The following is a 19,071-nucleotide window of genomic DNA, read 5'->3' on the forward strand; positions in this document are numbered from 1 at the left end:
GAAACACAAATATGTGTATTTCCCCATTTAGCCCCCCTTTATTCTCAGGTACTCATAGAGTCGTAACGGCACAGGAGGAGGCCATTCGGCCCACCGAGTCCGTGCCGGCTCTCTGTAGAGCAATCCAATCAGTCCCATTCCCCCGCTCTATTCCCGTAGCCCTGCAAGTGTATTTCCCTCAAGTGTCTATCCAGTCTCCCCTTGAAAACATTGAGTGTCTCCGCTTCCACCACTTCCATCGGCAGCGAATTCCAGGTCATCACCACTCGCTGTGTAAAAAAGTTTTTTCTCACATCCCCCCTGTATCTCTTGCCCAAAACCTTAAATCTGTGTCCCCTAGTCTTTGTACCATCAACTAGTGGGAAAAGCCTATCCCGGTCTAGCCTATCCAAACCCGTCATAATCTTGTACACCTCTATCGAATCGCCCCTCAACCTCCTTTGCTCTACTGAAAACAAATCCAGCTTCTCCAACCTGTCCTTGCAGCTAAGATTCCCCACATCCCGGAACCATTCTGGTAAATGGTTTGGGCTGATAAGTGGCAGGTAACACTCATGCCACAAAAGTGCCAGGCAATGACTATCTCCAACAAGCGAGAGTCTAACCACATCCCTTTGACATTCAATGGCATTACCATCACCGAATCCCCCACTGTCAACATCCTGGGGGTCACCATTAACCAGAAACTTAACTGGACCAGCCACATAAATACTGTGGCAACAAGAGCAGGTCAGGGGCTAGGTATTCTGTGACGAGTGTCTCACCTCCTGACTCCCCAAAGCCTTTCCACCATCTACAAGGCACAAGTCAGGAGTGTGATGGAATACTCTCCACTTGCCTGGATGAGTGCAGCTCCAACAACACTCAAGAAGCTCGACACCATCCAGGACGAAGCAGCCCACTTGATTGGCACCCCATCCACCACCTTAAACATTCACTCCCTCCACCACTGGTGTACCGTGCCTGCAGTTTGTACCATCTACAAGATGCACTGCAGCAACTCGCCAAGGCTTCTTCGGCAGCACCTCCCAAACCTGTGACCTAGAAGGACAAGGGCAGCAGGCGCATGGGAACATCGCCACCTCCAAGTTCCCCTCCAAGTCACACACCATCCTGACTTAGAAATATATCACCGATCCTTCATCGTCGCTGGGTCAAAATCCTGGAACTCCCTACCTAACAGCACTGTGGGAGTACCTTCACAACACGGACTGCAGTGGTTCAAGAAGGCGGCTCACCACCACCTTCTCAAGGGCAACTAGGAATGGGCAATAAATGCTGGCATTGCCAGCGATGCCCTGATCCCATAAACGAATTTTTTTTTAAATTAAATCTCCTCTGCACCCTCTCAAGGGCCTTCACATCCTTCCTAAAATGTGGTGACCAGAACTGGACGCAATACTCCAGTTGTGGCCTAAAAATAGGGTCATAAATTTAAGATAGTCGCTAATAAATCCAATTGGGAATTCAGGAGATACTCCTTTACCCAGAGAGTGGTGAGAATGTGGAACTCGCTGCCACAAGGAGTAGTTCAGGCGAATAGCATAGATGCATTTAAGGGGAAGCTCGATAAGCAGATGAGGGAGAAGGGAATAGAAGGTTATGCTGATAGAGTTAGATGAAGAGTGGTGGGAGGAGGCTCGTGTGGAGCATAAACACTGGCACGGACCAGTTGGGCCGAATGGCCTGTTTCTGTGCTGTCAGCCTCGGCTTAGTTGATAGCACTCGTGCCTCTGAGCCCAAAGGTTGTGGGTTCAATTCCATCCAGAGACTTGAGCACAAAAATCTAAGCTGGCACTTCAGTGCAGTACTGAGGGAGTGCTGATAGGTTGGAGGTGCCATCTTTAGGATGAGATGTTAAACTGTGGTCCCGTCTGCTCTCCCAGGTGCTTGTAAACGATCCCATGGCATTATTATCCCTGGTGTCCTGGCCAATATTTATCCCATCCCATCACAAAAAAGACAGAGTATCTGGTCATTATCACATTGCTGTTTATGGGAACTTGCTGTGCACAAATTAGCTGCCATGTTTCCTAAATTACAACAGTGACGACACTCCAAAAAGTACTCCAGTGGTTGTAAAGTGCTTTGGACAGCCTGAGGACATGAAAGGCACTATAGAAAGGCAAGTCTTTCCTTTTATCTTGAGGAAATTCTGTGTAATTCAATCAGCCTTGCGGTTGAATTTCCTGTTGCTTTTTTTTCCATGATCGGCGCATGTGTCGTTTCGGCGGGTTTTCCTGTGGCAGATCAGAGGAACCCACGCAGAGGTTCACCCCCATTATGGGCACAGACTCCTGGCATGCTATGCTGCGGCCAGCCGGACTGGCGGGCACAATAACAACATGCATTTATATAGCGACTTTAACGCTTCACAGGAGTGTAAACCAGACAGGGAGCTTCACAGGAGTGTAAACCAGACAAAATCTGCCACTGAGCAACAAAAGGAGTTATTAGGACAGGTGACCTGGTCAAAGGGAGAGAGAGGTGGAGAGGTTTGATTTTCTTAAGCAAATATGAAAGTGTACAGAAATGGGAGCAGCCTTGCGACGTGGGTTAGCCATTGGTTTGCAGGCAGGAGATCGAGAGTGGGATAAAGGGAACATTCTCTGATTGGTGGGATGTGACAGGTGGTGTTCCCCAGGGATCTGTACGGGGGCCTCAGCTTTTCACCTTCTGTATCGATGACTTGCATGAAGGAATAGAGAGTTGTATACCCACGTTATCAGATAACACAAAGTTGGGAGGCACAGCAAGTATTGTAGATGGGAGCAGCAAGTTACAAAGGGAATAAACAGAGAAAGTGAGTGGACAAAACTCTGGCAAATGGACTTCAATGTGAGGGGACCTATGAGGTCATCCAATCTGGAGCGAAGAGATCCAACTGGGGTATTTTCTAAATGGTAAGAATTAAGAAACTGTGGAGGATCAAAGAGGTTTGGGTGTCCATGTACACAAATCACTAAAATGCTAGTGGGCAGGTACAAAAAGTAATCGAAATGGCTAATGGAATGTTTTGCCTTTATCTCTCTTATGTAACGGTTTGGAAAAGAAAAGAACAGATCTGAACTAAACTTCAATCTCAGCCGTTGAAATTATTTAAATAAATAAAGAAAGAAAGAAAGACTTGCATTTATATAGCACCTTTCATGACCACCGGACATCTCAAAGCGCTTTGTAGTCAATGAAGTACTTTTTGAAGTGGAGTCACTGTTGTAATGTGGGAAATGCAGCAGCCAATTTGCACACAGCAAGGTCCCATAAATAGCAACGTGATAATGACCGGATAATCTGTTTTTTGTTACGTCGGTTGAGGGATAAATATTGGCCCCAGGACACCAGGGATAACTCCCCTAACTCTTCTTTGAAATAGTGGCTGTGGGATCTTTTATTTCCACCTGAGGGACCAAACAGGGCCTCGGTTTATTGTCTCAGCCTAAAGACGGCACCTCCGACAGTGCAGCACTCCCTCGGCACTGCACTGGGAGTGTCAGCCTAGCTTTATGTGCTCGAGTCTCTGGAGTAGGGGATTTGAACCCACAACCTTCTGACTCAGAGGCAAGTGTGCTGCCCACTGAGCCGCAGCTGACACGACTGGAATTCAAAGGGGTGGAAGTTATGCTTCAGTTGTGCAGAGATCTGGTTGGACCACATCTGGAGCACTGTGTTCAGTTCTGGACACCACACCTCAGGAAGGATATATTGGCCTTGGAGTGAGTGCAACGCAGATTCACCAGAATGATACCGGGGCTTAAAGGTTAAGTTATGAGGACAGGTTACATAATCTTGGCTTGTTTTCCTTTGATTATAGATGATTGAGGGTGGACCTAATCGGGGTGTTTAAAATTATAAATGTATTTGATAGGGTAGATAAAGAGAAACTATTTTCCTCTAGTGGGGGAATCATGAACAAGGGGGCATAGAATCATACAGCACAGAAGGAGGCCATTTGGCCCATCGTGCCTGTGCCGGCTCTTTACAGAGCTATCCAACTAGTTCCACTCCCCTGCTCTTTCCCCATAGTTCTGCAAATTTTTCCCTTGGAGTATTTATCCCATTCCATTTTGAAAGTTACCATTGAATCTGTTTCCACCACCCTTTCGGGCAGTGCATTCCAGATCACAACAACTCGCTTTGTAAAAAAATGTTTCTTTGTGTCGTCTCTGGATTTTTTTTGCCAATCTCGTTAAATGTGTGTCCTCTGGTTACTGACCCTTCTACCACTGGAGACAGTTTCTCCTTATTTACTCTATCAAAACCGTTAATGATTTTGAACACCTCCATCAAACCGCCTCTTAACCTTCTCTGCTCCAAGGAGATGTATTTTGATACGCAAAGGGTAGCGGAAATCTAGAATTCCCTCCCCCTAAAATGCTGTGGATGCTGGGGGACAATCAAGCTTTCAAGGCTGAGATTGATAAGACTTTTGTTGGGTGAGGGTATCAAGGGCTATGGAGTAAAGGTGGGTAAATGGGGTTGATGTACAGAACAACCATGATCTATCTGCATGGCGGAACAGGCTCGAGAGGCTGAATGGCCTCCTCCTGCTCCTAATGTTTACGTGCCTCTTCTGCCGTAGTTACCCATGGAAATTCATCCCACCTAACCCTAACCCACCACCCCCCCCCCCCCCCACCACACCATAGCAACTCTTTCCTGCCATACTATGTGTGGTGTGGAGATGCCGGAGTTGGACTGGGGTGGACAAATGTAAGAAGTCACACAACACCAGGTTATAGTCCAACAGTTTTATTTGAAATCACAAGCTTTCGGAGCGCTGCGCCTTCGTCAGGTGACGAAGGAGAAGCGCTCCGAAAGCTTGTGATTTCAAATAAAACTGTTGGACTATAACCTGGTGTTGTGTGACTTCTTACATATTATGTGTGGCTAGAGCCTTGAAGAGATTTTTGTGTGTGTGATTTTAAATAGAAATTATTTGAATTGTATTTAGCCTCTTACTTCAAACACCATTTGTGCCATTTATTCAGGATTTCCATGACTCTGCCTCCGAAGCAACGATGGACCAGCAACAGAACCCGCGCAAAAATTCACCCTCCATACATTGCGAAATTATACTTTTTTTTTTAAACAGGTTTATTATATCGCTACATATAGTGACCAGACCATTTCTATTCCCCCCACTGATAGTCTAGAGTTACTCACGTGAAAAATATAGCAGGCAATGCATTCATTTTTTGAAGTGTTTCAACCAGAAGTGGGAAGTTTTTCTTCTGATCGTTGCCAAAGTTCCCTTCAACTTTCGGTTCTAGCAACAGCAGCACGTCTTCAACCTGGGGAAATTCAGCACTAACGTTATGTCACCAATGGTAACACGGCATCTCCAACCAGCAGCCCTGAAGGGATGGGCCTTGACTTCACTGGAACATAGGGATGGATCCCTTAGGCCAAAAGAGACCAAGGTCCCCGTAGTTCGCCTTCTACCATCCTGGTAGTCGCTCGATACAATCGGGATGGACATTTTCCGAGAGGTTTCATCACACGTCCTCTAGCCTGGCCAAACTGCTTTCTTTTCCCCCCACTCCAGGGACTTCAGCACAAAAATCCAGGCTGACACTCCAGTGCAGTGCTGAGGGAGCGCTGGTTCTGGCCAATGTTTATCCCTCAACCAACATAACAAAAAAAAAACAGATTATCTGGTTTTATCACATTGCTGTTTGTGGGAGCTTGCTGAGCGCAAATTAGCTGCCGCGTTTCCCACATTTCAACAGTGACTGCACTTCAAAAGTACTCCATTGGCTGTAAAGCACTTTGAGACGTCCAGTGGTCATGAAAGGCGCCATATAAATGCAAATCTTTCTTTTAGTAACGCACTGAAGTGCCAGCTCATGTCCATATTGGGTGACGAATCACAAGCTATGAGCCAGTGATCTTTCTGCAGTGACCCCGTGTGCGAGTGCCACTACCCTCTGGGAGTGTGGAATTGGCCCATGAATGCCCACAGTGGTGGCTTTTAATATTATCAGGGGAGGATGGAGTTTTATTGATTGAAAAAAATTGAACAGGCTGGGGCTCTTCTCTCTAAAAAAGAGAAGGCTGAGGGGTGAGCTGATAGAGGTCATTAAGATTATGAAAGGATTTGATTGATAGGGTAGACGTAGAGAAGATGTTTCATACTTGTTGGGGAGGCCAAATCTAGAGATCATGGCCTAGAAATTCAGTTAAGGCCCGCCAGCAGGCTAACGCCCAAAAGTTAGCGCTGCGCGCGGAGCCAGGTGCGCCCGTCAGGTATTCGGCTTTTTCGCCCCAAGTCGGAACCGGGCGCTATTCCAGGGTGTGCCCGCCCCCGCTTGGGGCGCAGAAACTGAATTTCTGCGCTGTAGGCCCCGCTGCGCCACCCGATGCGGTGCGGCAGGCTGCGGTACTGCAGGCCTCCTCCTTCTCTTAAGGTGGAGGTGCCTGCAACAGCGAGATCGCCGCTGGATTGTGCCGGCAAATGAGCCCGGAACCACGGAGAAGTGCCGGGCTCACGGAAAGCAGCCGGCAATGCCGCGGGGGGGGGGTGGAGGAGGCCGGGGAAGGAGGTGCGGGCAGGCGGCCGCCGAAAAAGCGGCCGGCCGCACCTCCACCTTAAAGCGCCCCAGTAGCGCAGCAGGACGGCCCCGTTTTTCAATCGCTGTTTGCGGCCGCTGCAGAAGAGGCGGCCGCAACTAAATATGGGGTTTGGGTCGGAAGCGGGGCGGAACCGGGGCACTGCGCACACCGATGACGTCATCGGTGTCGGCGCAGCGCTACCGGCTACCGCCGCCATTACCGCAGCGCTGAGTATCAGCGCACCCTCTTACACTTGCGCAGAAGCCCTCTTTGGGCGGTCACTGGGCGCAAAGCCCACTGAATTTCTGGCCCCATGAATCTGAGATGGGCACTAATAAATCCATTAGGGAATTCAGGAGAAACCAGAGACTGGAACGCGTTAACAAAAGGAGGTGGTATATCATAAATAAAAACAAAATGCTGGAGAAACTCAGCAGGTATATCATAGATGCTTTAAAGGGGAAGCTGGATAAACACGTGAGAGAGAAAGGAATAGAAGGAGATGTTGATAGGGTGTGATAAGTAGAATGGAAGGAAGGCCTTGTGGAGCATGACTGCCGCCATGGACCTGTCATGCTGTACATTCTACGCATTATACAGTGAGGACACACCTACCTTATTCTTCCATCCTGCTTCAACCCATCCGGCAAGTTCTTTCTTCAGCTCAGCTTCATATTCTCTCACATCACTCTTCCTGATAATGACTCTGTTCTTAAAGGACTTGTACTCCTCGGGCTCAAGTTCCTGCAGTAAAACCATATCGTGAGTGATCGGTGAGGATAATATTTACATCTGGCAAATAACAGGGCTGCTCCGCCACTCAGTAAGGAGGGCTTAGCAATCATTTCAATAACAGGATATTACTGGAAAAGTAACGTCAATAATTAATTCCTCTCTTATGTAACGGTTTGGAAAAGAAAAGAACAGATCTGAACTAAATTTCAATCTCAGCCGTTGAAATGATTTAAATAAGTAAAGAAAGAACCCGCATTACTATAGCGCCTTTCACAACCTCAGAACGTCCCAAAGAGCTTTACAGCCAATGAAGTACTTTTTGAAGTGGAGTCACTATTGTAATGTGGGAAACGCGGCAGCCAATTTGCGCACAGCAAGCTCCCGCAAACAGCAATGTGATAATGATCACACATTGTTATTTTTTAGTGATGTTGGTTGAGGGATAAATATTGGAAAGGACACCGGGGGCAAACTCCCCTGCTCATCTTTGAAATAGTGGCCGTGGGATCTTTTACGTCCGCCTGAGAGAGCAGATGGGACCCTCGGTTTAACATCTCATCAGAAAGACGGCACCTCCGACAGTGCAGCACTCCCTCAGTACTGCACTGGAGCGTCAGCCTAGATATTGTGTTCAAGTCTCTGGAGTGGGACTGTGAACCCACAACCTCTTGTTACAAAAATCACCCGATCTTCATTTCCATTGATTTTAATGCTAATGTAAATCAGGTGTTTTTTATAACCGGGGTGGTTGTTGGGGGGGAGGGGTGGGGAGTTGACCCCGTCTGTTACCGCCCCAAGTGGTGAAGTGGAAACTGACCTCCAACGGGTCGAATGGGCTCCTTCTGTGCTGTAAGCTTCTATGTTTCTGAACTGGGACATTTCTGCCGCGCTGCATGGTTTTACATACCTGTGCCCGGGGCCACCGAGGGAAAACCTTCACCATTGTGTCATACAGTCGGAGGCATTCAGATGGTGAAAGTGCAAGGTCTGATGGGATCCCATAATTTTTAATCTAGGAGACAAAAAATGCATAAGTGCCATTAGACAAGATAGAGATGGTGATGTTCGTCAGCAATGTCACACATCTCCAGTTGGAGGAGAATTACAAGATTAGCAAACCCTTCACTGACACTAGTGAAAGAAAAGAAAGACTTGTGCCTTTCACGACCACCGGACGTCTCAAAGCACTTTACAGCCAATGAAGTATTTTTGAAGTGGAGTCACTGTTGAAATGTGGGAAACGCGGCAGCCAATTTGCGCTCAGCAAGCTCCCACAAACAATGTGATAATGACCAGATAATCTGTTCTTAGTGATGTTGATTGAGGGATAAATATTGGCCCCAGGACACCGGGGAGAACTCCCCTGCTCTTCTTCGAAATAGTGCCATGGGATCTTTTACGTCCACTTGTGAGGGCAGACTGGGGGCCTCGGTTTAACGTCTCATCCAAAAGACAGCATCTCCGACAGTGCAGCACTCCCTCAGCACTGCACTGGAGCGTCAGCCTAGCTTTTTGTGCTCAAGTCCCTGGAGTAGGGACAATGGCCTAGAAATTCAGTTAGGGGCGCCCAGCTCGCCTGGGCACCGGAATTACCGCTGCGCGCGGAGCCACTTGCGCCAGCGGGAAATTCAGTTTCAGCGCCCCAAGTGGAAGCCGGCCGCTATACAAGGGTTTCGGCGCCCCGCTTGGGGCGCTGAAACTGAATATCGGCGTGTAAAGTGCCGCAGCGCCACCCGCTGCGGCACGGCAGCCTGCGGTACTGCAGGCCTTCCTCTCACTCTTAAGGGGGAGGTGCCTGCAACAGCGCGATCCCCGTTCGCGAGTGCCGGCAAATGAGCCCGGCACCAAGGAGAAGTGCCGGGCTCTCTGGAAACAGCCGGCAATGCCGCGGGGGGGGGGGGGGAGGGGGGGTGTAGGAGGCCAGGGAAGGAGGTGCGGGCAGGCGGCCGCCGAAAAAGCGGCCGGCCGCACCTCCACCTTAACTCGCCCCACTACCGGCACAGGTAGGCCCCGTGTACCGGTCGCTGTTTGCGGCCGGCGCGGGGGAGGTGGCAGCAACCAAATATGGCCAGCGGGGCGTTGCGCACACCGATGACGTCATCGGTGGCGGCGCAGCGCTACTGGCTAACGCCGCCAGTAGCGCCCCGCTAAATATCGCGGTAGGTTTGCACAGTGGCGCAAAAGCCCTCTTTGGGCGAAAACTGGTGGCGCAGGCCGCTGAATTTTTAGCCCAAGGAATCCACAACCTTCTGACTTTGGAGGCGAGTGCGCTGCCCACTGAGCCACAGCTGACACAGTGCACAGAGTGACTGAACTCCACTATGTTTGTTTACTCAACACTGTCTATACAAAGGGTCATCAATATAAGATAGTCACTAAGACATCCAATAGGGAATTCAGGAGAAACGTCTTTACTCAGAGAGTGGTTAGAATGTGGAACTCGCTGCCACAGGCTGTGGTTGAGGCGAATAGCGTAGAGGCATTTAAGGGGACGCTGGATAAACACTTGAGGGAGAAAGGAATAGGAGGATATGTTGATAGGGTGAGATGAAGAGGGGTGGGAGGAGGCTCATGTGGAGCATAAACACTGGCACAGACCTGTTGGGCCGAATGGCCTCTTTCTATGCTGTAAATTCTATGTAAGGAAGTGCATTTGCCAGAAGCACTAAAAAAGACACTTTCTCCTCTGACCATTGTGTCATAAAGAGGAGGCTGTCATCAGTCATGTGATGCCTTTTAACACCAGCTATTGACCAGTAAAACATGTCTTCTTTCTACAATTGGCATTCCACTGTTCCACAGTTAAAGACCCAGGCCTGGCTTTTCCGCCACTCTGGTCACTGGTCCGGCAGCGTGGTGGTTTTGTTACTGGAGCGGATGAATGATCCAGCAGAATGTGTAGTCCAAATCCCACCATGGCAGTTGAGAAGTCAGCTCGCCGTCCAATTTTCCCCACCGCTGCCCTTCACAATCCGGGGGTGGGACAATATATTTTAAAAAATAATTCTCGGGATGTGGGCATCGCTGACAAAGATGGAATTTATTGCCAATTCGGAACTGTCCTGCAAAGGTGGTGCTGGGCCTTCTTCTTCTTGGTGGTAGCGGTTTGATACAACTGAGGGGCTTGCTAGGCCACTTCAGAGGGCAGTTAAGAGTCAACCACATTCGGCCAGACCGGGTAAGGACGATAGATTTCCTTCCCTGAAGGACGTTAGTGAACCAGTTGGGTTTTTACAATCCGACAGCCTCATGCTCACTTTTACTGACAGCAGATACTTTATTTCCAGTTTCTTTTTAAACTAAATCCAAATTCTCAAACTGCGTTGGTGGGATTTTAACTTGCATTCTGCTAGGATTAATAGTTCAGGCCCCTGCATTACTAGGGCAGAGCCATAACCGCAACAATACCGTACCCCCGAGCTCTACGCTACCGTAACGGCTAAATCATTCTGAAGCAATTTACAACTTACATGGTCCACTGTTAAGGCAGCACAGGGATGGTAGGGAATGAACTTGTATTCATCGTCTTCAAAGTCACACACAAATTTTTCAAGGTCATTGTACCGTTCCCCATAAATCACTGCAGGCAATAGAAAAATAACCTGGGTCACAACGCACATGTGCGAAATGTCACCACAATTTAACACAATAGTCAGTTTAATGGGGGAAAATTCAGTGTGTGAGATTAGCATCGGAATGGGGAAATTATTTTGTCCACCGGCACAGCTCAGTTGAGTCAAAGGGTTAAAGGTTCAAGGCCCACTCCGGAATTTGAGCGTATAATCTAGGCTATGTTGAGTTACATCAAGTGTACAACACAGAAACAGGACATTCAGCCCAACTGATCTGCGCTGGTGCTTATGCTCCGCAAGAGCCTTCTCCCACCCCGCTATCAGCATACCCTTCTACTCCTTTCGCCTCATGTACTTATCTAGCTTCACCTTAAATGCATCTATAGAAACATAGCAGATAGCAGCAGGAGTAGGCCATTCGGCCCCTCGAGCCAGCTCCGCCATTCAATGTGATCATGGCTGATCATCCAAATTCAGTACCCTTTCCCTGCTTTCTCCATTTATCCCTTGATCCCTTTAGCCTTAAGAAATATATCTAACTCCTCCTTGAATATATTTAATGAATTGGCCTCAACTGTCTTCTGTGGTAGAGAAGTCCACAGGTTCACCACTCTCTGGGTGAAGAAATTCCTCCTCATCTCAGTCCTAAATGGCTTACCCCTAATCCTTAGACTGTGACCCCTGGTTCTGGACTCCCCCGCCATCTGGAACAGCCTTCCTGCATCTAGTCTGTCTAGTCCTATTAGAATTTTATAAGTTTCAATGAGATCCCCTCTCATTCTTCTAAACTCTAGCGAATATAAGCCTAATCGACCCAATCTCTCTTCATACGTCATTCTTGCCATCCCAGGTATCAGTCTGGTGAATCTTCGCTGCACTCCCTCCATGGCAAGAACATCCTTCCTCAGATAAGGCGACCAAAACTGCACACAATACTCAAGGTGTGGTCTCACCAAGGCCCTGTACAACTGCAGCAAGACATCCTTGCTCCTGTACTCGAATCCTCTCGCTATGAAGGCCAGCATACCATTTGCCTTCTTAGCCGCCTGCTGCACCTGCATGCTTACCTTCAGCGACTGGTGCACAAGGACACCCAGGTCTCGTTGCACTTCCCCCTTTCCCAATCTATTACCGTTCAAATAATAATCTGCCTTCCGGTTTTTGCCACCAAAGTGGATAACCTCGCATTTATCCACATTATACTGCATCTGCCATGCATCTGCCCAATCGCCCAACCGGTACAAATCGTACTGGAGTTTCACTGCATCCTCTTCACAGCACACACTCCCACCCAGCTTTGTGTCATCTGCAAACTTGGAGATATTACATCTAGTTCCCTCGTCTAGATCATTAATATACATTGTGAATAACTGGGGTCCTAGCACCGATCCCTGCGGTACCCCACTAGTCACTGCCTTCCACTCGGAAAAAGACCCGTTTATTCCAACTCTTTGCTTCCTGTCTGCCAACCAGTTCTCTATCCAAGTCAGTACCTTACCCCCAATCCCATGTGCTTTAACTTTGCACACTAGTCTCTTATGCGGGACCTTATCGAAAGCCTTCTGAAAGTCCAAATGCACCACATCCACTGGTTCTCCCTTATCTATTCTACCAGTTACATCCTCAAAAAATTCCAGATGATTAGCCAAGCATGATTTACCTTTTGTAAATCCATGTCGACATTGTCCGATCCAGTCACTGTTTTCCAAGTGCTCTGCTATTACATCTTTTATAATGGACTCTAGCATTTTCCCCACTACCGATGTCAGGCTTACCGGTCTATAATTCCCCGTTTTTTCTCTACCACCTTTTTTGAATAGTGGGGTAACATTAGCTACCCTCCAATCCATGGGTACCGTTCCAGAGTCTGTAGAATTTTGGAAGATGACCAGCAATGCATCTACTATTTCTAGGGCCACTTCCTTAATACCCTGGGATGTAGATTATCAACTACTCCTTGTGGTAGCGAGTTCCACATTCTTACCACTCTCTGGGTAAAGAAGTCGCTCCTGAATTCCCGGTTGGATTTATTAGTGACTATCCTATATTTATGACCTCTAGGTTGTGTCTCCCCCACAAGTGGAAGCATTTTCTCTACGTCTGCCCTATCAAACCCTTTAGTTATCTAAAAGACCCTTAAATGTTAAACTGAGGTCCCATCAGATGGATGGCAAACAGCCCATAGCACAATTTGAAGAAGAGCAAGAAGTTCTCCTGGAGAACATTCCTCCCTCAACCAATGCCACCAGAGTGAGATTAACTGCTGACTCATCCAATTGCTGCTTGTAAAGTGGCTGTTGCCGTTGCCTACATAATATCATGGCACTTCAAAGTGACTAACTGCATGTGAGAGATAGGTCGAGGTGCCACATAAATGCAAGTCTTTCTGTTTCTTTTAAAGAGTGCCTGAGACAGAAACTGCTCCCTTTCAGAACACAAAGCCATAACATGCAGCTCACCCTTTCTTATACTAGGATTGAGCAGTGCGATTTCCAACCATCGGTAACATAGCTACAGGCTCATGCTTCAAAATATTTTCACCACAATGAAGGCTGGTGAGAACGGGAAGCACGTGGGTAGGTGCGGGAAAGTTGTGCTAAGCAAACACTGCCATTTTTGGCATGGTGCCCTTATTGGTGTCAGTACCTAGTCTCACTTTGAAGGACTGGTCCTCTTTGCGTGCCTCAGCCTGTTGCTTTCTTTTGCTTTTCTGGTTGACGTTTGATGAAGAAGGCTCCTTTGGACTGCTTTCCACTCGTTCCCAATACCTCTTCACCGATTGTAGCCATCTGTCAATAATATGATACAGTTTGAGGTCCTTATTGAAAAGTTCATGAGATTGTTCTCCTTAAATAGAATTTACAGCCCTTCGGTGCAATTGGTCCATGCCAGTGTTTCTGCTCCACACGAGCCTCCTCCCACCCTACTTCCTCTGACCCCATCAACAGAACCTGCTATTCCTTTCTCCCTCATGAACTTAGCCAGCTTCCCCTCAAATGCATCTACGCTGTTCACCTCAACCACTCCCTGTGGTAGCGAGTTCCACATCCTCATCACACTCTGGGTAAAGAAGTTTCTCCTGAATTCCTTATTGGATTTATTAGTGACTATCTTATATTTATGGCCCCTTGTTTTGGACTCCCCCACAAGTGGAAACATCTTCTCTATGTCTACCCCATCAAAGGCCTTTGAATAATTTTAAAGACCTCTGTTGGGTCGCCCCTTCAGCCTTCTCTTATCTGGAGAAAAGAGCCCCAGCTTGTTCGGTCTTTCCTGATGGTTATAACCTCTCAGTTCTGGTATCAACCGTGTCAATCCTTTTTGCACCTTTTCCAGTGCGCCTTAGAGCAGAAAAGGTTAAGGGGAGATTTAATAGTGATGTTCAAATTTGTGATAGAGTAGAAACTGTTCCCACTGGCAGGAGAGTCAGTCACCAACGGACACTGATTAAGATTATTGGCAAAAGGCTACAACTGGTGTTCCTGGTCACTTCACGGAATCATAGAATGGTTCAGCACAGAAGGAGACCATCGGACCATTGGGCCTGTGCCGGCTCTTTGAAAGAGCTCTCCAGTTAGTCCCACTCCTCCCCCCCGCTCTTTCCCCTTAGCCCTTGCAAATTTGTCCTTATCCAATTTTTTACTATTAAATCTGCTTCCACCGCCCTTTCAGGCAGTGCATTCCAGCTCACAGCAACTCACAGCGTAAAGGTATTTCTCCTCATCTCCCCCTCTGGTTCTTTTGCCAATTATTTTAAATCTGTGTCCTCTGGTTACCGACCCTCCTGCCAGTGGAAACCATTTCTCCCTATTCACTCTATCAAGACTCTTATGTCCATGCGTTGCTCTTGGCCTGCCAGGGGCCTGTAGTTCCCAGCGTAAAACAACATTTTCCTCATCTCGCCTTTTTTTTTTGAAGCCTGAACAAAAAGCTGAAATAAGCATTGGGCCAGTAATTCCGGTCCCAATGCGTGAGTACGGACGGTGCACTCACGCGTGGGTCCGTTGGAAGTGCCGGATTTCAGCATGCACAGCGCATGCGCGGGAAACCGGCATTTCCTCCAAGGGGTTAAGAGGTCCAACGCGTGCACGCAGGACTCTGCGCGCACGCGTTGAACTTCCTTCTTTTTGACAGGTTTGCCCGTGTGTAAGGGCCTGAACTTTGTAGAAATGTAAAAACGAGGCATAAGGACTTGATTCTTTAAGGTAAGTGGTCTATTATTTAAAATTATAACATTTTTTCCACAGCTTTATTGTTTTTAAGGACTTTACAGTAAGGTAAGTTTATTTTTAGACCAGATTTCTTAAAAAATTATTTTTTTCAAAAATTTGATTAATTGTTTAAAATAGTTTTTTAAAGTTATTTATAGTTCATTTAAGTCGTGGGATGTTTTTTAAAATGTTATTTAAAGTTTAAGTAGTGTTTTGGGCCCCCGTAGTTTTCATGAGTTTGACAGTTCTTACTATCAAACTCATGAATGAAGTTTTCCCTCCCCTGATTGGCTGCCCAGTGCTCACCTAATCCCAGCCGACACATCGCACTAACTACGCCACTGGATCAGGCAAGCACAGCGCGCCGACAGCTGAACCGGGCCAGTGACAGGAATTCCAAGCAGTCCCAGGCTTCAGCTGTCGGCGCGCCGGGTAAGTGCACATCGGGGGCTTGTACGCGCGGCAAGCCCCCGATCCTAATTTCTGGGCCATAATTTGTTAAGGGAGGGCTGAATCTCTACTGAGCAGAGGTTAAACATGACAGCACCTCCCAAACCCGCGACCTCTACCACCTAGAAGGACAAGGGCAGCAGGCGCATGGGAAAACCACCACCTCCAATTTCCCTCCAAGTCACACACCATCCTGACTTGGAAATATATCATCGTTCCTTTATCGCTGTTGGGTCAAATTTCCTGGAACTCCCCCCCTAACAGCACTGTGGGAGCACCTTCACCTCACAGACTGCAGCGGTTCAAGAACTTGGAAGGAGCACTGAGGGTAGCAATGGCACAGAATGTACTCTGGGTGGGGGACTTCAATGTCCGTCACTAAGGGTGGCTCGGTAGCACCACCACTGACCGAGCTGGCCGAGTCCTGAAGTCCACAGCTGCCAGACTGGGCCTGCGCCAGGTGGTGAGAGAACCAACACAAGGGAAAAACTTACTTGACCTCGTCCTCACCAATCCACCTGTCGCAAATGCATCTGTCCATGACAGCATGGGTAGCAGTGACCACCGCACAGTCCTTGTGGAGATGAAGTCCCGTCTGCACACTGAGGACACCCTCCATCATGTTGTGTGGCACTACAACCGTGCTAAACAGCATAGATTCAGAACAGATGTGGCAGCTCAAAACTGGGCATCCATGAGGCGCTGTGGGCCATCAGCAGCAGCAGAATTGTATTCCACCACAATCTGTAACCTCATGGCCCGGCATATCCCTCACTCTACCATTACCACCAAGTCAGGGGACCAACCCTGGTTCAATGAGGAGCAAAGAAGAGCATACCAGGAGCAGCACCAGGCATACCTAAAAATGAGGTGCCAACCTGGGGAAGCTGCAACACAGGACTACATGCATGCTAAACAGCGGAAGCAGCATGATATAGACAGAGCTAAGCAATCCCACAATCAACAGATCAGATCAAAGCTCTGCAGTCCTGCCACATCCAGTCGTGAATGGTGGTGGACCATTAAACAACTAATGGGAGGAGGAGGCTCCATGAATATCCCCATCCTCAATGATGGTGGAGCCCAGCACGTGAGTGCAAAAGACAAGGCTGAAGCGGTTGCCACCATCTTTAGCCACAAGTGCCAAGTGGATGATCCATATCATCGTCCTCCTGAGGTCCTCACCATCACAGAAACCAGACTTCAGCCAATTAGATTCACTCCACGTGATATCAAGAAATGACTGAGCACACTGAATACTGCAAAGGCTATGGGCCCCGACAACATCCCGGCTATCGTGCTGAAGACTTGTGCTCCAGAACTATCTGCATCTCTAGCCAAGTTGTTCCAGTACAGCTACAACACTGGCTTCTACCCGACAATGTGGAAAACTGCCCAGGTATGTCCTGTCCACAAAAAGCAGGACAAATCCAATCCAGCCAATTACCGCCCCATCAGTCCACCCTCAATCGTGAGCAAAGTGATGAAAGGTGTCATCGCCGGTGCTATCAAGCGGCACTTACTCACCAATAACCTGCTCACTGATGCCCAGTTTGGGTTCCGCCAGGACCACTCGGCTCCTGACCTCAATGCAGCCTTGGTCCAAACATGGACAAAGGAGCTGAATTCCAGGGGTGAGGTGAGAGTGACTGCCCTTGACATCAAGGCAGCATTTGACCGAGTTTGGCATCAAGGAGCCCTAGTAAAACTGGTCAATGGGAGTCGGAGGGAAAACTCTCCACTGGCTGGCTTGGGCTGATAAGTAGCAGGTAACATTTGCACCACACAAGTGCCAGGCAATGATTATCTCCAACAAGCGAGAGTCTAACCACCTCCCCATGACATTCAACGGCATTACTATTGCCGAATCCCCCACCATTAAAACCCTGGGGGTCAGCATTGACCAGAAACTTAACTGGACCAGCCACATAAATACTGTGGCTACAAGAGCAGGTCAGAGGTTGGGTATTCTGCTGCAAGTGTCTCACCTCCTGACTCCCCAAAGCCTTTCCACCATCTACAAGGCACAAGTCAGGAGTGTGATGGAATACTCTCCACTTGCCTGGATGAGTGCAGCTGCAACAACACTCAAGAAGCTCGACGCTATCCAGGACAAAGCAGCCCGCTTGATTGGCACCCCCTCTACCACCTTAAACATTCACTCCCTCCACCACCGGCGTACCGTGGCTGCAGTGTGTACCATCTACAAGATGCACTGCAGCAACTCGCCAGGGCTTATTCGACAGCACCTCCCAAACCCACGACCTCTTCCACCTAGAAGGACAAGGGCAACAGGTGCATGGGAACACCACCACCCCCAAGAGCCCCTCCAAGTCACACACCATCCTGACTTGGAAATATATCGGCCGTTCCTTCATCGTCGCTGGGTCAAAATCCTGGAACTCCCTCCCTAACAGCACTGTGGGAGTACCTTCACCACACGGACTGCAGCGGTTCAAGAAGGCGGCTCACCACCACCTTCTCGAGGGCAACTAGGGATGGGCAATAAATGCTGGCCTTGCCAGCGATGCCCGTGAACGAATAAAAAAAGCATGAAACGGTGTGGTTAATTATAGGAGATAATATAAATGTTAAATGGTTTAAAGCAAAATTACTGAGTGAGGTCTTCTGGATTGCCGATGGTTGCCGACAAAGCCAGGAAAGGGCAACGGATTATCGCCAAGAGATGTTCCCAGACTTCTGCGCCTATTTCTCCACCCAAACAATGAACCTGCAACATAAAGATAACAGTTTATCGTTTCACATCGTGTCTTCTGCTTACTTAGTCAACAAAGCAGGAGGGAACGGAAAGAGCGGTGAGAAGAAACCTTTGTCGGGTAAGGGTATGAAGGGATAGGGAGCCAAGGTGGGTAGATGGAGTTAAGGTACAGATCAGCTATGATCTGATTGAATTGGCAGAACAGCTTCGAGGGACGGAACGGCCTCCTCCTGTTCCAAGCTGCTATCCCCATTACTGTACAATTGGCACGACCGACTTCACCATCAATAGATACACTGATGCAGTTTGCCAACATTCTCAGTCACCCATCCAAAGCACTACTTTATGGTGACTTACCTAAGGATGGATATACTTGCCATAGAGGGAGTGCAATAAAGGTTCACCAGACTGGTTCCTGGGATGGGGGGATTGTCCTATGAGGAGAGATTGAGTAAACTAGGCCTATATTCCATAGATTTTAGAAAAATGGGAGGTTATCTCATTGAAATGTATAAAATTCTTAAAGGGCTTGACAGGGTAGATGAAGGGAGGATGTTTCTCCAGGCTAGGTTGTCTAGAACTGGGGGTCACAGTCTCAGAATAAGGGGTCGGCCATTTACGACTGAGATGAGGAGAAATTTCTTCATCTTTGGAATTTTCTACCCCAGGGGGCTGTGAATGCTCAGTCATTGAGCATATTCAAGGCTGAGATCAATAGGTTTTTGGATACTAAGGGAATCAAGGGATATGGGGATAGGGCAGGAAGGTGGAGTTGAGGTAGAGGATCAGCCATGATCTTACTGAATGGCGGAGCAGGCTCGAAGGGCCAAAT

General features: G+C 48.2%; 1 protein-coding gene across 1 annotated transcript in view; it reads right to left on the minus strand.

Moving 5' to 3' along the window:
- The window catches only part of LOC147123998 (putative ATP-dependent RNA helicase DDX60), a 217,424-nt gene that overhangs the window by 58,010 nt on the left and 140,343 nt on the right, over positions 1-19,071 (minus strand). The window contains exons 19-24 of the mRNA XM_085975509.1: positions 18,136-18,251; positions 13,506-13,648; positions 10,758-10,867; positions 8,195-8,299; positions 7,168-7,296; positions 5,164-5,291 (exon numbers count right to left, since the gene is read on the minus strand). Of these exons, the coding sequence (XP_085831635.1) occupies positions 5,164-5,291; positions 7,168-7,296; positions 8,195-8,299; positions 10,758-10,867; positions 13,506-13,648; positions 18,136-18,251 (731 nt within the window). The remainder of the gene's footprint in view (positions 1-5,163; positions 5,292-7,167; positions 7,297-8,194; positions 8,300-10,757; positions 10,868-13,505; positions 13,649-18,135; positions 18,252-19,071) is intronic.

This window comes from Somniosus microcephalus, chromosome 1, assembly GCF_052327205.1.
Source record: "Somniosus microcephalus isolate GS21.2 chromosome 1, FLI_Smic_1.0, whole genome shotgun sequence".
NCBI classification, from domain to species: Eukaryota; Metazoa; Chordata; class Chondrichthyes; order Squaliformes; family Somniosidae; genus Somniosus; species Somniosus microcephalus.